Source organism: Sturnus vulgaris, chromosome 13 (genome assembly GCF_052056855.1).
Source record: "Sturnus vulgaris isolate bStuVul1 chromosome 13, bStuVul1.hap1, whole genome shotgun sequence".
Taxonomy (NCBI): domain Eukaryota; kingdom Metazoa; phylum Chordata; class Aves; order Passeriformes; family Sturnidae; genus Sturnus; species Sturnus vulgaris.
Genome location: NC_142255.1, coordinates 17,447,031 through 17,466,739, shown reverse-complemented (window position 1 = coordinate 17,466,739; position 19,709 = coordinate 17,447,031). Strand labels below are relative to the sequence as shown.

Sequence of the window (19,709 nt, the reverse complement as noted above, 5' to 3'; positions counted from 1 at the left end):
CATTTACAGAAGTTCAGAACAAAGGAGTATTTTCTATTGCCAAACATTTCAGTCACCACACAGGCGCCTCCTTGGTGAGAAGCTGAGCCTGCAGGGACACGGCTCATTAGCTGGAGGCCGGAGGTGACCGAAGGGACAAACACCCCGACACACCAAGTTCTGCAGCACAGACAAGAGGTTAAAACGTGCTGAATATTCCCCTGGTGCAGCTGATGCAGCAGAAGAGGCAGAAGCCCCCAGTGCTGCCCTGCCCTGGTACCCTGGGTACTTACACAAGAGAGCTGAGGGCTGCGGGACCGAGGTGGTGCTGCTGCCAGGCAGACACCTGCCCCAGGGACAGCATTCCTGGGGAGTTAAATCCCTGCAGGGCAGACAGGTCTGCGCTAGTCAAGGAGTAATCTAAGAGGGAAAAACAAATAAACAACAAAGTAATGTGGGGGGGGTATATATATAAAACATACATATATAAATAAACACAAATACAAAGGCAGCTGATCCAAAGGAATCCAAACATGAAAACTCTGAACTCCGGGAACAATCCTGCCAAGCTTACAGGGAACTTAACAGTACAGAGGCCTCCAAATGAAATTATTTTTTTCCATTCTGCTTTCAGTTCCTGCTGTCTGGGAGCTTGTTCCAAACCCACAGGTACAACACGTGAATGCAGTGCATGTACAGAGGTGTGCACCTTACAGTAAGACCTGGCACTTCTGAAGTCATTTCAAAATGAAGCAAAAAGGGAAGAATCCATGTGAGTCTCTAGGCAGGGATGGTGGATCTTGCCCTGAATTCACTGCAGACACCTGGGCTGTGGTTCAGGTCCCAGGTAGGAGGTAGCAGCTCCTCAAATAAGGCACAGGTACCATTTGGGGGGGCTCACGATGCCACAGAGCTCTTGGTCCTACAACCTCCATCCAAAGCCAAGCCCTGAACAGCACTGGCTGCCCAGGCAGGCACAGGGACTGGGTACCCAAACCCCAGGGACCTCTCAGTGCAGCCCTACTGTAGCACATCTCATCCTCCCCCTGTCCACAGTATCACTGCTCAGTGTCCGATTAAACTGTCATCTCTGTGTCACAGGAACAAAAGAAACCACTTTGTGTGGAGCAAGAAAACACCATTTTTTTAGAAATTTAACCTGAATGGAGCTCCGAGGGCTCGATCTATTCCAACCCCAGCCAGCCGGTGGCTCTGGCTGCTGCAGGGCACCCTCACTTCTCACTTCATTCACAGAACTGAAGTTGTCTGCACTTGATCATTATCACTCATGTTTTCTTTCAGGTTTGAAAACAAAGTCAAACTCTTCTCTACTTTTAATTATTTTCTATTAAAGCTTCCTTAAAATAATTTTTAGTCTCTTGAGAATGGGACAAAATGTGAGCAGCCAAACTCAGGCTGTACTGCCATCAGAGGAACCAAACGTTCCACTTAAGCTGGGTTTGGCTTCGTGTTTGAGGGGTTTGGGGTTTTTTTATAGTAATGTCCTAAAATGCCACCACCAATACAATCTCCCTCTCTCTCCTGAGATGAGCCTTCTTGAACAATCTCCCCCTCCCATCCACAGATCTGTTTGCAGTGGATAAATTCTGTATCTCCCCAGAACAGCTCATCCTGGGAGGAGAATCCAGGCCAGGAGGGCCCTGTGGTGTCCGAGACCCCCACACATCCCTGCAAGAACCTTCCTGAAGGCCTCAGGAGTCCCAGCTGCTCCCAGCAGGTGAAGATTCTTGGGCTGCCTTTTCCTTTTTGTATCATTTCGTCTCAGCTGTCACTTCTACTGAAACTGAAAACCCTCACGTGTATTTCTGCACAGCTTCAGAAAGGTTTGTCCCAGGATGATTGACCAAAAAGCCCCTTTTGCAAGACTAAAATTGAATTTAAAAAATAAAAACTGTGCAGCCCCTGCCGTGACCCAGACATGCCGTGAGCCTTCAAAGCAGCCAGGCCTGTGACACCTGCCCAGTGCAGCCTCTGTACACCTGGAGATGGATGTGCTGGGCTGATGGGATTTGTCAGAGCAGACCTGAAGGAAACACTTATAGGAATTCAGTTCCCATGTAATTTTTTTCCACTGCAATTAAAACTTTTATGACCATGGACAATTAACTTCTGACACTTCAGACAGAACGTGTCTGGTGACAGGGCTTTGAGGAGGTATTTTACCAAAGAGCACGTATGTCACTACACAATTAACTGCATTATTAATTCCCTAAATAATCACGTATCTCCTGGAAGTGACAGGAGGACATCCCTGCTGCAGGAGTGACCTGATGTGAGATGAACACACAAGAGCATTTTCTGCACCACAGAAACTGTCACTGCTGTGACCCCACAAGCAGCACTGGCAAGTTTGTACCTCTGCAAAACAACTGACCTGAAGCCAGGGATTTATTTATGGCTTGGTGTGCTCTGCTCAAGTGTCAATTACTAATTAACTGATTGCAGGGGGTTTTAATTTTTTTTTTAATGCCTGGACTGTTTTAGAGCCAGTAATTCAGTTGGTTCTGCCCTTCTTCCAACAATCTACAAAATATCAAAATAGATTATATAAAATAGGGTATTTGTGGAAAACTGATATCCAATGTTTTAATTAAGGATCCAAGAGCTGAAGCTATCCCTTCCAGTCCTGGAAAAAACCAACCCTATCAATCCAGAAAAACAATTAAGGTATTTAAATTTTATCTTAGTCCTTGAACTGCAAAACTGAAATTGTGCTGTAAGTGGTGACTACCCTGAGAATCCCCAGGAGACAATTTGGTTTCAATATCAAATTTCTTCCTGCAAATCCCCTGAAAGGTTCAGTCTAATAGAAACAATTCTAGAGTGTGTGAAAACCACTAAAGGCTAAAAGCTTTGCACAAATTATTTGCATTATCAAAGGAAATGGGCTGCAGTTTAAAATCACACCCCAGTGGTACCAGCACTGTCCATTACGTAGGACATCAGTTCCCATTTGCCTTTTGCTGCTTCCTGAGATTCCAGCCCCTCTCAGTTTTTGGCTGTCTCAGCCACCAGCTCACAGCTTATTGTGACTGAGGGATGCACCCAGCACTGCCCCCTGAAACAGCATCCAGCTGGGCAGGAGGGATGTGACAGGTGAAACTGGGCAGGAGGGATGTGACAGGTGAAACTGGGCAGGAGGGATGTGACAGGTGAAACTCAGTGTGGCTCCTCTGAGCAGGGACCAGAAGGGTTTGCTCTGAACAGCCACGACACGAGAGCTGAAGCCCCTCTGGGGCACGAGTCAGAGCAAGGTCTGCAGGTCCAGCTACTCCACTCAGCTGATCACCCAAAGCAATCCCTGCTCTACCCATGGCACTGCTCCTGCACTCCCTGCTCCAGCCTTCATCCCCTCAGCCCAGCTGTGTTTGCATTTGCAGGATAAATCCAGCCCTGGCTGAGGGGAGTGAGGAGAGCACAGCCCCTCTCCCAGGACAGCCCTGGCTGGTGGGTGCACAATCCCCCCTCCCTGCACCCTCCTGGCTGTGGCACTGCCCAGGCCACAGAGGAGGGCTCGGGGCACTGCCAGCTAATGAGCTCATTAACAGAAAAAGATACAAGAGGATGTGAGGTGCTTGGCTGGCTAAACCAAAAACTGCAGTGAAGACTTTCAAAACCAAGAGTGGAGAAAACGTGTAAAATCCCAGGGGGATTCCACCACTGCCCTGGTGGATGTTGGACAACCCTTTTGATGAAGAAATTTTCCCCAGTATCCAACCTAAACCTCTCCTTGTGCAACTTGAGGCTGCCGTTGCCTCATGTTCCATCACTTATTATTTGCATTTCATGAACTACTTTCCCAACCAGCAAACCACTCACCACTTTTACATTACCAAATGCCTTACATCACACCCAGCTTGGATAAAAGTAGTTTTAAGGTACTGCAGACAATAAAAGTATCTGAAGAACAGCAGTACTGAAGGATCAGCTATTACCTAAACCTGAGGCACTCCAGTTCCTGGTGGGATTGCTACAGGCTCAGTTTTGATGAGTAGGAGCCTTCATTTGAACTGAAGAGGAAAACCAAGTCAGGTGTCACAGAAATGTGAATTTCCTGGGCTCCTGACTCCCCAGCAGGGCTTACCAGTGTTGTAGGCAGTGGGCATGGCCGAGTACACGAGTCCCTGCGGGGGCAGGCTCGGAGTCGTCACCGACACCACGGGGGTGGCCAGGGGCTGCGTGGACTGAGAACTGCTTATCCTTTGGGTGTTCTGCAAGGGATGGAAACAACAAACCTCAGAGACCAGGGAGAACAAGGGGAAATGCAGTGCCAGTGTGACAGGGCATTGCATTCCAGCCTGCTGCTCTGCTGGATCTTTGAGTTAGGAACACATCCTCTTTGTCAGGATTGGTTTTCTAAAAAAGCTAAGATATTTCAAGACAACCAAAACAATCTTGGCAAACTGAAATGAAAAATTAATTGAAGGCTCACTGGGCCACTTCCCAAGCATGCACATTTCAACAGTGTTAGCGCTGTAGACACACAAAAATAAATGCAATTTCTTAGGAATACACACAACAATTCTCAGAAGTTCTTAAGTGATTTAAGAGTTTTGAGTCTTATTTTTAAAGAGGTTTTAGTACAGATGGTGAGGTGCATTTCCATCAGAAGAGATTCTCCCACTTCACAGTTGTTTATCCAATTTTCCAAATTTCAGCTGCCAGTTTTGACACTGTACTGACTACACCTGTCCTGAAAGGAACACAGAGATCTTCTAAATTTGTGTTGATAAGACTTCAGTGATAAAATAATCTTGCTGTTCCCATGGTTCCTGAGAAGCTGAGAGAATACTTGTTATAATGCAGATATGTTTCCAAGCAAATGACACTGGAGTTCACAAAGAGCAATGGTGCTTTTCTTACAGGGAAAATAGCTAAACTAGATTGTCTCAGATGATTTAACTGTGGGCAATATTTGGCTTTTTAATAACAGCCTAGAACAGTCTTTCTTTCCCATATACTGAAATGAACATCTGCAGCAAACACATCACTCAGAATAAGCTCTAACCAAATTTGCTGGTTAGAAAATTAATTAAACACTGTGGTAAACAGCACCAGACAGCAAAGCTGCTGCCACAGAATGTTCTGCTCTCCATGGTGGCAACTGCAAATTTTCATGGAAAATATGAGGTTCAACACCATTTGGCCATGACAAATACTGTCAAGAACAGAAAATGCTAAGGTTTTATTTTTCAAGATATTTACTTTTATCCGCAGAATTCTTAGAAATAGCAGCAGTCTCTACACCCTGTATTTCTACAAGGAGCTGGGTTTCAATCTGCTGGAAATAATGTTTTTTTAAAGCAAACTTATCTCTATCTCTGAAAATATATTTGCTACAAAAGGAGCAGTTTCTCATCTCCTTGGTAGGGATCCATTTCATAACTTTACAAGACTGAAGTTACTACTCCTTTCCTTTATTTCAGACAAAGGTATTTCAGGATCTGCAGCACTTAACTTTTTTTCTCCACTCTAATCTTGAGTGAACGAGCTGCATTAAAAATGCATAATTCCCTTAAAAATATCAGAATGAGCAGGTACAGAAATGGGGCTGTAGTCAATTTTAAGCTTAAATTTATGAAGATGAATTGAGGGTTATCAATCTTGTATCTTTCCAATTTAAAGAAAGAAATATATATCACAGCTCCCATATTAAAATTAGCCACAGCTGTCACTGGCTGCCAGCTCCTGATCTCTCTTGTGTCTGGCTGCTCTGGAATTCCCACCTTTGAGCCTCCCTAGGATCTGGGGGCCCTTTAACATTTGTTACCAAACACAGAGATTGGCAGATGTGCCCTCTCTGCTTCAGAACTCCCAGGTTTCTAAGCTCCAATTCCCAGAGAAAGTCCCTCTGATTTTCTGTAATTGATCCCTTTAAATCACTTACGTACTTCTGAAAATCTCCCCTAGACCAAGTTTATCTGGCATAAAGAGATGTTATTAGAGCAGATTTTTGTGTCTGTCAAGAATTGACCTTTCTCCAAAGCTTTCTTGGATGGCTGCCTATAAAGTTGGGATTACTGCATAATGGAAAAGTAAAGAGGAATATACTGGGAAACAATCCAGACCAAAGGATTTCCTTACGGGATTTTTTTTTTTGAGTGGCTAATAAAGGTGGTTTTCTGAGGTAAATTCTTTCTGAATATAAATCAGAAATATCTTTCTAAATATAACTTTCATATATAAAATATATAAAAATCTTTCTGAATATAACTCGGCCACACAAAAACACTAAGTAATATTTAGATGAGCCCAGTAGTTGTTGTCCTTGGAGATTCATGAGAAATTTCAAGATCTCTTTTTTTAATCTTTTTAACTGGTGCAAATGTAGCAGGAAGAATTCAGAATCTTTATTTCATGCTCCACTACCGTTGGTAGGTGCTTTTCACGTTGAGTGCTCAGCTCCAAGCACACAGAGCGAGTGTTCCCAGCTGGGCTTTGGAGCTGATTCCCAGCACAGCCGTGAGCATCATTCAGGAGCGCGCAGGTGTAGCCTGCGTTTCCCGGGCCCGCTGGAGGCAGACCCTGCCCCGTTCCTTTGTGCGCGCTCCGGCCAGAGCTGCTCGCAGCTTCAGGAGCCGCCAGGTGGCGCCCGCGGCACGCGGACCCCGCGCGGCTCCATCGCCCACCCCGCGGGGCGCGGGGCGCGGGAATCCCCCGGCCAAGGAATTCAGCTCCAATTCCTGCGACATCTCATTCAATGATTGCTGTCACACTGACATTTCCTTCTTGCACTGAAAACCAGACACTCCTCTCTGAAGGCGAGAGGAAAGTGGGAGAGCTCTTTAACTGCTCGATGAGCAAGACATCCCAATAATGCTTAAAAACTTCGATACTGAATTTCAAAAACCATCTTCCCTTACTTTTTGTATCTATTTATCGTGTTTAAGGTAAAAATCAACCAGCAGCATGCATTCATGAAGAAATTTATCTAAATCACTACATTTTCCATGCTTTCATGCAATTAGAGCCTCATATTAGCAACAGGTCCATGTTCAACAACAAGTCAAGGTCTGCAGTAGGTCGATTTATTTCTCTGTGATTCTGACACAGCATCTTCTGCCTGGTTTGTGCCACAGGAGCCAAACAATTTGAAATTTGCTCTAAAAATAAGTTACGAATTATTTTAGCCTTATGTTAATTTTCCAGACAGAATGCCAAATGTTAAAACCTTTGGGGAAAAAAAAATAGAAAACACACAAATCCAAAGAGTTTCCTTTTAAAAGCAGAATATCTTTCCACTGGAAAAAGAAGGTAGAATTATTCATTTGCAATCCTCTATTCCTTTTGGTAAACAGGGAACACCCCTGTGGTTTGATAATCTCACGCAGGATGAAATAATTCTAACCTCCAAAAAGGTGACCTCACCAGCAATGATGTCATCTCCTTGAAAGGAAGAGAAGTAACACAGGGCTGGTGTTACAATCTGAAGAACTTCACAAGTGAAGACACTTTCTAAAAATATTCCAATAATTTAAGGGATGGGAAGGGATTATTCGTATTTCATATAGAAGGCAGTACAAATCCTATACACATGGACAGTTACTTTGTAAGGCTCTTTTCCAATGTTCCCTCCAAGAAAAACAGAAACATTTTCAGGAAAAAAAAATAGAAGTTTACAAATGGCAAGCGCTGACTTTAGATGTGTTTTCAACTTGAATTGGTCAGGTTTTGAGTTTGATAAAACACATATATTTTTGTCTGCTACCAAGGGAACACTGGAATTATTTAAAATATGTAATGAAACTACAGTTAAAAAGCTGTAGTGAAAGACATTTCCAGCATCTTGCTGTCTCTCAGCAAACAGCAGCCCAAACTCACCAACTCCAATTCATCCTCCTCCGACTGTACTCAGCAAACAAGAGGGATAACACAGTTACTAAAAATAGCATTGCTTTCAAATGAAAGAAAAAGTCACGTTTGTGCTTCAGGATTTTGATTCGTTTTAATTAATAATGTGGATTTGCCACCTGATTCTGCAGATAATACTGCTAGAAATGTAATACTTCATGAAATTGGTGTCACATAAAACCTGCTGTACTGAGAGAACACTGGCTTTGGGGAAATTGGTGCAGCAAGAGCTTGGTGACCCCGAGGACAGGGCTGCACTTGTGGATGTGCAGCATGGCAGTCTCTGGCTGCACAGATCCAATAAACCAGCTCAGCAACAAAACACTTTCACACACAACCATCATTCCATGCCAGCATCTACTCTGAAATCTTCTAATTCCCCCCAAAACACAGACAAACACAAAGCTGAATATGATGTTGTTCTTCACAGAATAAAATAAATAGGTGCTGTGCATCACTAGTACCAGAACTGCATTATTGCTTCTATTTCTAATTAGAAGTGTAATTGTCACTGTAATGATCAGCCAGTGTACTTCCTATCTCTCCTACACTTCAGTATTCCTAGAAAAACCCTTTTTTTTTTTTTTTCAAGAATCATTACTCTGAGGCTAATTATAGCTTTTCTTACTTGGATTAATTTGGTATTATTCATCATGAGTACCAGTAACAAATGTAAGCACTTATGGTAGCTTAAAAACAAATAGGAATTATACAGAGAGTACTTGTGTTGTTTATATCCTGCTCCTCCTAGTTATGGCCCATTCTTCCATACACAGAAAACATCCACAGAGACATTGAAAATTTCTACATGGCAGCAAAAGACTAAGACCAAAGGATTTGGCCAAGTAGATTAAAGGAAAAGCAGAGCAACACTTCCTGCAAGACCTGTTCTGGGCTCGAGGCCGTGGTTGCCTCATGGCTGACACGAAACTCGTGTGCTATTCCCAGGCTGGCTGGACAAACCCTGGTGCCCAGATGCCAAAGTGCAGAGCAGCACTGCAGAGCACCCCTGAGCTCTTTGATGGCCCCACAGGACAGCCAAGGTCACGTTCCACGCTGCCACATCAGACCAGTGCTGCTCTCAGCCCTTCCTCACCACAGAACCTGCACTTCACATCCCACAGCCATTATGAGCCAGGAAAAACAGGTACAAAATGTGCTTTAGGGCACGTTAAATAGAGCTCACATCACCAATAAGATCAGCCATTCCTCCACAGAATAATGGATAACCCTTTTTAAAAGCCACATCCTCCAAACCACCGGAGTTCTCAGTACCAAGTCAGAGGATGTCACATCACACCACCAAAGTCCCCAGCCCTGTCTCTACGACTGTGCTCTTTCCACGTTTAGGTCAGACTGCTGTTTCACAGCTGGAAAAATTCCTTACAAGCTGAACTTCTCCCCACAACTTGTACTTTTGATTTTCATCAGTGGCATTTCAGAACACAAACACCTCTCTATTCCTGTACCCTGTGGTAAGCAGGTGAGACAGATTCTCCCTGTGCATGTGGGCACAACAGTCCATTTCCAGGCAGACCCAGAGCAAATGTTTTAACTCACCAGTGGTGGCATCATGCCCTTGCTGGAGGGTGGGATGACGACACGGAGGTCGGGTTTGCGGTTGTTCATGCCAAGGTTTCCTCCTCCTGGTGGAGGTGGGGACTTTGTAGGCATGACTTTGCCTAGGCCATTCCCACCACCACTGGTACCAAGTAGACTTGGTGAAGCTCGGGAATTCACAAATCCATTTCCTGAAAAGAGGACAAACAAATGGACTGTAAGACTGAGGAGAAGGACAATACAAAATTTTGGTGCTCACTCATGTACCAGTTATGAAATATTAATTTTGTAAATCTTCCGATAATGAACATCCCACAAGGGGCTGAGTATTGAACAAATGAACAAACACAAACCACTCTGACCAGAGGATCAATATGGAAAGGGAATATCACTTCAAGGGCACGCTGTGGCAGCTTAAACGCTGAGAAGAGCAAATTGCCTAAGAACTATTTCTAATAACATCCGTTGTGTTTAGTTTGCCCTTTGAAGCTCCTCCAGGCTGAGCCTGCAGAAAAGTGAGGGTTTTGCACCTCACTTAGTCCCCACCCCCACAGAGAGAGCATGGACTACACTGAATTGTTCCTGTGAGAACAAAAGATCAGCTCTTAAAGTCTCTGTTTCTAAAATTTATTCTTCATAAACCTCCCAGATCTGCAGGACTAATTTCAGTATCAACATTTACTCTCTGATTGTTATATTTAGCAACAATGAAGGGAACAAATCCTTTCCCCTTAAATTCATTCCAGATACACACATCATTTATGCCCATAGGTTTATTTAACCAAGTCTTTCTCTATCTTACTCCTGGTACTCATTCTAAGTGGAATTGGACAAGTCAAAGCCTAGAGGTCCAGCATTCAGCACTGAAATCTCCAAAAGCTGAATATGCTCAAGGCAGAGGCCTCAGCTTACACTCAGAACTGACCAGAAAACAGCACCAAGGCAGTAAATCAGTCAAGTGCCCAGTATTCTATTTTCCCATCCTGACAGAAGCACCAATCATGTGAACCAAAATATATTTCTCAGAAAAAATTGTAAAGCCACATTCCAATCACAGAATCATATTTATAGCAACAATTCTCAAAATACACAAACCTTATTCAGCTGCAAACAGAAAAAAAGTTGTTAAGGAGAATTTTGCAACAGGGAACCCTATAGTTCACCCTACAGAACCTGTGTGTGTGTGTATAAATAAACACAATTCATAGTAGGATTCTGTTTGCACTAACACTGCAGGTCTGAAAGCAGCTTTTATAGGCACAATCAGGGAAAAGTCTAGGAGACAAAGTTCACTGTGTGGGAAATTCTCTCCTAATCGCCCATAGCGCCACGCTGGCATGAATTTTGCATTATTATTCTAATTTGAATAGGCCCCTATGCCCAATCCAATTTTATTGCATTAAATACATATTAATCTAAAAGCAATTAAAATAAGAAAGTTGTCAGTGTCACATTCTACCTTCTTTAGCAACATTTTTAATGTCTTTGAAAGCACAGCAAGAAAGAAGAACAGCAACATGTCTCAGCAAGGGCACAAAACTTGGTGGAGGTGCCTGATATAACCAAGATACTCAGCCAGGGCACACTGAGAACCTCGATGGGAATTCACCAAGATGCTGTGAGGAAGCCTCCTCTGGATTTACTCACTCTGTGGATTTCCCACTGTGCCAAAAGCCTGACCATACATGGATGATCTGACATGTCCCTTGAGCTTTCCAAGGTTAACAGAGCAAGGAAGAGTCATTCTAATTTAGTACTTTCCTGAAGCATTTGCATAGGAGGTATGGGAATATGACTTTTAACTCAGAACTTATGGGGGAAAGAAGGAATACAGCAGAAAGTTTTTTCATGTCAGCATTCTTCCTTCTGTATTAAAAACCACAGCAAAAATTCATTTTGTGATTAAAGGATCCACATTCCTCAGCAGAAAACAGTAGAATTTATTCGGATGCTTCTAGGTTAGTGATAAAATTTAGGTGGAGTGATTGAAAAGCAGGGAGCTGAGAATACACACTAGAGCTAAATATACTCTTGACTGGTAGGAGAAAACTCTCCACAGCTGGGTCACATGGAAAAACCAACAAGCCAAAAGGAGAAATTTAGTTCTGTGCTACCCTTAAGGTTCCTGAAACGGAGATGGTTTTCGTAGAAATCATGGTTTTGTTAACAGAGTTATGCATCAATTCCTATCCATTATAAATGAGTGCAGCATGAGTTACAGCCAGCCTGCAGACACTGACTGACATCCTACACAATGGACAGGGTAAAAATTAAATGAATTTGCAAATATGCTAGGGAGGACAAGTATCACCAAATTGTATTTGAAACTTTGTTATGGCACCTCCCATTTTCAGCATAAATGCCAGAGCATTTAAAGATCCTACTGTTATAATGGAAGTAAAGTCTGGGCTGTAATGCAATAATAAATAGCATTTTATTACTCACTGAGGCTGCCATGTCACCTTTCCATGGCAGGGCTGTGAGTTCTGAGCAGTTTAAGCTGCACAACAATCCCAGTCTGTGCAAACAATGGGGTTCTGTACAGCACTTGGGGCCATCCTATGATACCATTTCCTGTCCTCTGGTTCAAGTATTTCGGTAGCCCGAGTGTTAAATCTGGACAGTGTCTCTCTTCCACACCCAATCCAGTCATTTCCTGAACCCTTGTTCCAAGGCTCTGCCAATCCTTCAGAAACATTTCATGCTTTTAGTGGTGCTGTCAAAAACAACAAACTCCCTGCCACTGCCTGCTCTGTGCAGTATCAGGCAGCAGCAGGGCAGAGTCAAAGCATTTCTTCTGACAAAAGGCTGAGCACTTCTCAAAAGGAGTGTTTAGAATGTATTAAAAATGGGAGAAACGGCAACAAAAAATATCCTAAGTGTGCAATACTGTGGGTATGAATCCAATAGCAGCCCCTTGTGATAAAGAGCTGGCACTGAACACTGAGCAAACACTGGAGTGTCTGTATCGATCATATGCTGGGGCTGCAATAAGAGTACAGAATATTTAGTATGAAACTTCAAGCCTTTTTCCTTTTAATAATCTAATAAGAAAATCAAATTACCAGTTAAGAGTGAAAGGATAACTAAACGTGTGGTATTTCTTAGAGCAAGGTCAGGAGCCAGAAAAAGATAATGAGTACAGGATGATGCAACTACACAGCCCTTTGCCAAACCAAGGCCTTAATAACCCCATAAATTCTACTCACTATTTCATATAATACAGAAATTGTTTCTACCCTACCTGCTATAGATCTTCCCCAAAGACAATACTTTATGTTTAAAAACGTTTTCAAACTGGAAATGGAAACAGAATGTAAAATCCTACATATGTGTAAAAATACAACCGTTTTTACTTCCGAAGTTTTATTTAACTCTAATTCCTTAAAACAGACGTGAAAGCATGTTCAAAACAGTCCTTTGGAAAACAGACACCAATGCAAATACAAGCTCTCAATTATATGAATCATAATTTAATTAGATTTGATGATAACAAACCCTGCCAACGTACATTAGCCTACTTCTTGTTTAGTCAGAAAGTGTTTACTTTTGAAGCAACTTCTTTTCTGAAGTGAAATGTTACAACCCACCCATGATACCAACTGGATATTCTGCCTTCAGAGACATAATACAGCTTAATCTCATTTACTGTCCTGCAGCCCAAGACACAGCATTCAATTACATGAGCCAGACTCATATTTCACTATATAAATCACATCAGCTGAAACAATGAACACACGTGGCTGGAAAGTACTCCATGTACTTATTACTACTCAAGGAATAAATTATAGGCATTGATGCCATTAATCTTTTCTTTCTTCTTTTTTTTTTGTGGTTAATTTTGGAGAAAAACTGAACAGTTATACACAGTTTTGGAATAATTGTGGGCAAGCAGCTAAGCCATGTAAGGTTAAGCAAAAATAAGGATTGTAGTAAATAAATATTTATGCCTCCAGTGACATCATAAAACCCAACAGTCGTCACACAATTAGAAGCAAACTGGAAGTTGTGTTTGCAACACACCATGGATTCATGAGGCATCAGGAGACCAGATAAGATCTACTGAAGGAAAACATTTCCATGAAGAACCTTGGGCAGGGGGACATATTGCAAGTAAAACCAACAATAGCATTTCTGTGTGCATTAGTTGCTCAATTTGTTTACTTTAGGGTTTAGTGTGACAGATTCAAGTGGAAATTAAAAACAGCATATGCCATTCCTACCATTTTCAGCTCTGCACAGCAGTCACTGCCGATTCTACCATCATTTCAAAAAGCTCCAGTTCTACATTAGCTTTGGAAAGAATTTACTGTCATATCTCAAGGAATCTGAAATAAATTTATTTCTACTGATCTTTACAAATCAGTATGTCAGATAACATGTCTAACATGTAAGATTTATGCTTCTAAGGCAGTACTTTAGATATTAAAAGGCAGCAAAAAAGAAATACACATGACTAAATGTCAAGGGAATGCTTAGTCATGTTACAGAACTTTAAAAAGAGCTCATTTCCCAGGTTGTTGGAAATTTTCTTTTGCCTACAGCTACATAAAAGGAGAAAGAATTTTCAAGGAAATTTGGAATTTAAAGGGTGGTTATTATTCAGAATGCAATAGCAAACCTAAATAAAGGCACACTGCTCTTGTACCTGAGTGAACATCACCAACAGCAACTGGATGTATTTTAGGTCTTTTGTCAATTAAACAGATTACAGTTAATTACATCAGTATACTTCCTAAATTTGCTGATTTCTGTATGTCTATACAAAGCCAAAGTAGAGTGGCAAAGAAAGGAGGAGAGAAATGGCAATGTGGCAGCGTATCCTGGGCAAGGGGACATTATGTAAACGTTGAGACTTTAACCCAGCTGAGAGATTAATAACTGGCATTAATAATTGGCAGAATAAGAATCTGTATGGCAAATTCTAACCAGAATTGTCATGGACCTCTCAGTAAATCAGAAATTTTGGTAAGACAGCAAACACACACAGCAAGATATGAAACCTCAGCTGAAACCTAAGGGTAGTTCAGGGGCTGAACTGACCTCATGTCATGCAGATGGGTGGTTTGCAAGGAGAAAGAGCTATAGTTAAAAAAAAAAAAAAAAATCAAATACTTTCTTTCTTCTTACCAGCATGTTTTTTATGCTGATTTCAGCCAGTCATTTCTTGTGAGCTGATTTAATCAGAGAGCAATGGATGGATCAGCCTTTGTTATGTGCTGACAACATCCAGCAAAGGAAAAGGGCTCGGCTCACACCCCGTGGAACAGCTGCTGTGCAGAACTCCTCTTCCTTCAGGAGAGCCTGGAAGCTGTAGCCCTCAGCCCCTTCCCTGGAGAAGGTGAAGCCCTGACTGTTGTACTGACCTGTGTCCTCTCAGAGATCAGAGCAAGGCAAGCCACTGACACTACTGCCAGCACAGCAGGAACCTCGGTGTGCTGTGTTTAGCAGCAGGTGAACAAACATTCTGAAGTCAGATCCCTTTCCATACAGCTGGGAAGTGAGGAGCTCTGACCAGGGGGAGACTACCAGGGACTGATCCTGCCTGTCACACTGCAGAGGAAGCACAGATCTGAAATACCACCAGGAGTGCACAGCCTGAAGTAGGAACATGCTCAGGGTTTATTTACAGCTGCTTTCCTAAGGTGGTCCTCTCCCACAGGGCCAAGGCTTGTAGCTGATGCAAGGGGACATGATGTAAATGTCAGAGTGGGGTAGAGGCACAAGAAAGCTGCTTTCTTAAGGAAGAGGCTGATAGCATCAATGCAGAACATTTGCCTGAAACTGCAAGAGGTGTTTTTCAGGAGTCAGTTGGATACTCCTGCTGGGGTGTCTCTCATTTCACAAAGCAAACACGACTAGAAAGGCACAGAGAGCCTTTCTGTTATTGAAGCCTCTGGTGCACTCCAGATCGCAGCAGATTCAGACTTGTGCAAAACCAAGCTCAGAGATTCTTTTATCCTCACACACATCCACACATCAGCCAAGCCCTCAAGACAAAGGGAACCATTTACAGGTGTGGCTATTCACAGTTTTGTCTTGATCCCTTTCTGGCAACTCCAAGCACTTTTTACAGGTGTGTGCAAGCTGTCAGTGGCACCTCTGCAAAATCCCTCCTCGGGCCAGGATAAGAGACCACACATGATCTACACTGACTCTTAGCAGAGATCCAACAGCTCACAAGACAGCAGATATACCCCTCACTTCTGCTCCAAAGAAAACCAGTATTCCTGAGGTTATTTCACATTCTCAGAAGCTGAAGATTAGTGAGGACATTAGAGAAGATACAGCTCTGGAACAAAGAGGAGTAATTCAGTACCCAGGCAGACCAGGTCTGTTTTATCCGTTCTCCTGATAGTAAAAATGTAAGAGGAAAGACAATGTCTTTTTCTTTTTTTTCTTCTTTTCCAGAAGATTAACTGTGTCCATAATCTGCATTATTGACCAGAAGGGCTATTTCACTGACATAGAAATGTACTGACAGAAAATACTGTGTCTTTGTGAAATCAGAAACAGCCTCCACTTCCAAAAATTCCTTAAGAATTCCCTGGGACTGGGAAGAACTCAGGTCTTAAGCTCCTTTGTTTTTATGCAGCCTTGGCAATGAAAACCAGCTCAGGTCGCTGACATGGTTCTGGCTCAATGCCACACGTGAAAGGTGTGGAAGAAAAAGTAGAGATTGAGTAACTCTGGTGATATTTCTGAGCTTTGCTGATTCTCAGAGTCCTCAAGGACGGCACAAGGTCACTGCAAATGTGTTTCACTGGCAACTTGTGGATGATTCATGGGATGATTCCAATCAACTAGAACATAGCAAAGCAGAACTCATGGCAAACTGGAATGTCATCCATCCATCCATCCATCCATCCATCCATCCATCCATCCATCCATCCAGTCCTAAGCCAAAGAAACTCTCCCCTGTATCTGGGCTTTGCCTGAGGTGCTCTCCACATCCTGGTCATATGAAACTCCTGGAGCACGTCTGATGCCCATCACAAATTGAACAGGGTTTAACATTGACCAGAAGCAACAAGATCATCAATGTTCTAGCTCAGAAACATTTGATCTAATTAACAGAAAAAATAAATTAGCTCTAGAGCAAACTCCATTATAATGCTGGACATTTTTTCCCTCTCAAAACGGGTATATTTGCCAAGTAAAAATTTTCAGCAAATGTTTTTTATGTGGTGGGTAGAATTTTAAAAATATTACAAAATGAAAATGCTTTTTCAGAGTTATGACAGCTGCATGTGAAGTAAGCTCTCAGTATTATAAAGTGATCACAAAATTTTCTGTTCTGGATATAAAAAACCACCTACCAATCTTTGCTACAACACGCAGATATTTTTACTCAAAGTTATTTTCCACAGAAAAACTGTTAAGTTGGCAGATTGACTGCTAAAGCAAATCATTTCCATTCCAATCAAGTTACACAGGACTTGAGAAAAAAACTCATGTGAACTCAATATGAGCCATTTTATGCAACATCTTTGTTTGAACTGGGTCCCAAATAAGCAAGATAACCTTTACTTGCTTGTTACGAAGAGATAAAGGCATGTAAGTGTCTTTCAAGGAAATGAGAACAGAATCTCAGATGCACAAGTACTTCATAATATTGAAGAAGATGGGTTTTTCCTTTATTTAATTATAAGAAAGTATCTGTGAATATGGATATGCCAATACTCCCCATCTTTACCTCTGACATCACTCCTATAAATTGTGAGCTGCAAATTTGGCACGTGACCTTTCACTACATCCATAGGAGAATTCTCCATTCCTGAGAAGTTTAAAAAAAAAACCTGGAAGCTAAAAGAAGAAAATAAGATTTTTTAAAAGTGAATTCTACAATAAATGCAGCAAGAAACTAAAACCATTATTGTCTGCAGACATAATTAACATGAGATACATTTCAAGAGCAGCTGTCAAGCTCAAGTTGACAGCAGATTTAGTCAATCTGGTTACGTATGATTTCTTGATTGTGGTTGTAACTGAGAAGGTTCTTGTGCACCTGTCAGCAGTTACAAAGTTTTTATGCCAGAACTCACAGCAAGTGGAGCTCTGACAACTCCGGGTACCCCTCTGATTTGGCATTCTGGTGTTAACCAGGTATTTGAGTTTCACTAGAGGTACTTAAAGATGTTCCCCTGTTCTTGTACAGTCACAACTCTCACTTGCATGACAAACCTTTCTAGAAGTGAGTGGGTATATGTATAACATCTTGGGTGTGATGTTCTGCAAAGTAAGAGATAAGTGATGCATTTTGACTTTTTACATAAACTATTAATAAATGCAAGGAGGAAAACATTTTACTGCATTAAATATGTTCCCCAAGCTGCTGTAACTGGGCATTTCTAGAGTTTGATACTCTATAGCAAGCACTGTAACCACTGTTTTATTTGCTTATTGAAGGAAGGAGTCTTAAATCTGAAGCTGCTCTTAATAAAGCCTGATTTGTGAAAAGAGGCCTGAAACAGCCTGATAATAAACTTACTTAGTCTGACTTGAAAAATTCTATGGAAATCAACATCTGACCTCTACAGTTTCTAAAAATAGCCATCTTTTATCAACTGAGGAAGTTTCCTCCATTTAAAATCTTGCTTACCTGATGGAAACCACTCTTTAATATTTCATATCTGTGCTGCACATAGCCAAGGAATGGATAAAGAGTGGAAAGTCAATCCTGTGCTTTCAGCCTTGGAACGCTGCAGCATTTTTTATTCATCAATTCAACTGCCTGACTTGATGTTCTAAGAACTTTTTCCCAGCTGCCACATGAAGTAGCCAGTGGGCAAACACTGAAAGGTCAACAGTTGCTTCTCTAATTCCAGGCTATGAACACTTCCCAAGAGGAGTTAGGTGTGTTTGCAAAACTGACCTTCAGCCAGCACGACTTCCAGTGGCACAGAGGAACGTGACCAAAGTGGGTGAGCTGTCATTTATTTTGTCTGTCTGTGGCACGACACATTTCAGTGGCTGCCTGCCCCCCTATCAGAGTGCTAAATTTTGTTTAGGGGAGACAAAATATTATTGAAATGAAAAAGTGCTATCATATATTTTTACTGAAGGCCAAAAAATACTGTGGATTTGATTTCTGGCAATATCTCTAATTTGTTTTCAGAAGAAATTCTGATAATCATCCAAAACTAAGACAGATCCTAGCTATCACTTTCCAAGACTCATTGCTTTCTTCATGTAATTGCTAGAAAATGATTAGCAAGATACACATGGCAATACAAACAATACAGTCTGTATTTGCTTCATTCTGATTGGCACCACAGCCAGCATCAAATATCAAGGTCCTGCAAATACTGAAGTTGAGAACTGAGCTGAGTTGCCTTTAGTGCAATAGTTCACATTTGGCAAACACAGGATGTTTTTAGAATACTGTAATTACACCTGTAGAGAAACACAAAAGCAGCAGCAGCATGCTACTACTGAAAACCACCAAAAAAAAAGCAAAAATTACTGAAGTAGAAAGGGCACAGCAGTAAAAAGTTAAATGCCTGATAATAATTTATAAACCTTGACAATTGCACTGCAGCTAAAAAAATTACGACCTTTGTTCTGCCACAGCCACTTTTTCCAAAGAGTCAAAATAAAAAATTGCTTTTGAATAACTGAGAAACTGAAACCACAAGACTATTTTTTATAACAAATACATGATACTGCACTTACCCACTGGACTGGTACCAGCTCCATTTGGCACTGAGAGATCAGTTGTCCCCAGCATTCCACCTAATCAAAATAAGCCAGAGCATTAAACTGACTTGCTCGATTACAGTATTGTGTAATTCTTTACATAAAAACTTCAGCTGTGCAAGTGCACTGAAAGCACAGAGAACTTGTGACTTGGGAGGGTTTTGGTGGAGTCTGCCAGGCGATGGCCGGGCTGTGGAAGGGAGGGGCAGCAGCAGCAGGGGCAGCAGCAGCAGCAGCAGAGCTCACCTGCGTTGCCGGCGCTGGGCGGTCTCTGCGGTGCCCCAGGGGACACGTTGCGGTGCAGGGCGCTCTGGGGCGGGGACAGCATGGTCGTGTCCGTGAGCGAGGAGCTGGCAGCCAGGGATGGGGACACCAGGGAGCTCCCTGGGTTGCTGTAGGTTAAAGTGTTGGGATTGGACACTGGAACCGTCACCGACATGGAGAAGTTCTGGGCAGGCAAGCCGGGCTGCGGGAGAGAAGATGAGGAACAAGAAGACAACGCTGTTAGCATCAACTGTGTTTGCAGAAACTGCACATTAGAAAAATTCTCAGTTACAGCAGTTTGTTGGTTTTTATTAAAGTTAATTCTGTTAGTTTTT

The 19,709-nt window shown here is 42.2% G+C and overlaps 1 protein-coding gene across 8 annotated transcripts in view; it reads right to left on the bottom strand.

The window, feature by feature from the left end:
• Window positions 1–19,709, bottom strand: part of MEF2A (myocyte enhancer factor 2A) — an 81,929-nt gene that overhangs the window by 3,851 nt on the left and 58,369 nt on the right. For 6 of the 8 annotated variants that reach the window (XM_088172657.1, XM_088172654.1, XM_088172652.1 and 3 more), the window contains 6 exons: window positions 19,357–19,576; window positions 19,087–19,146; window positions 9,412–9,602; window positions 7,822–7,845; window positions 4,085–4,211; window positions 273–399 (listed from right to left, as the gene is read on the bottom strand). In XM_088172657.1, coding sequence (XP_088028783.1) covers window positions 273–399; window positions 4,085–4,211; window positions 7,822–7,845; window positions 9,412–9,602; window positions 19,087–19,146; window positions 19,357–19,576 — 749 coding nt within the window. The remainder of the gene's footprint in view (window positions 1–272; window positions 400–4,084; window positions 4,212–7,821; window positions 7,846–9,411; window positions 9,603–19,086; window positions 19,147–19,356; window positions 19,577–19,709) is intronic. The other 2 variants (XM_014874558.2, XM_014874563.2) reach the window with 1 other exon arrangement.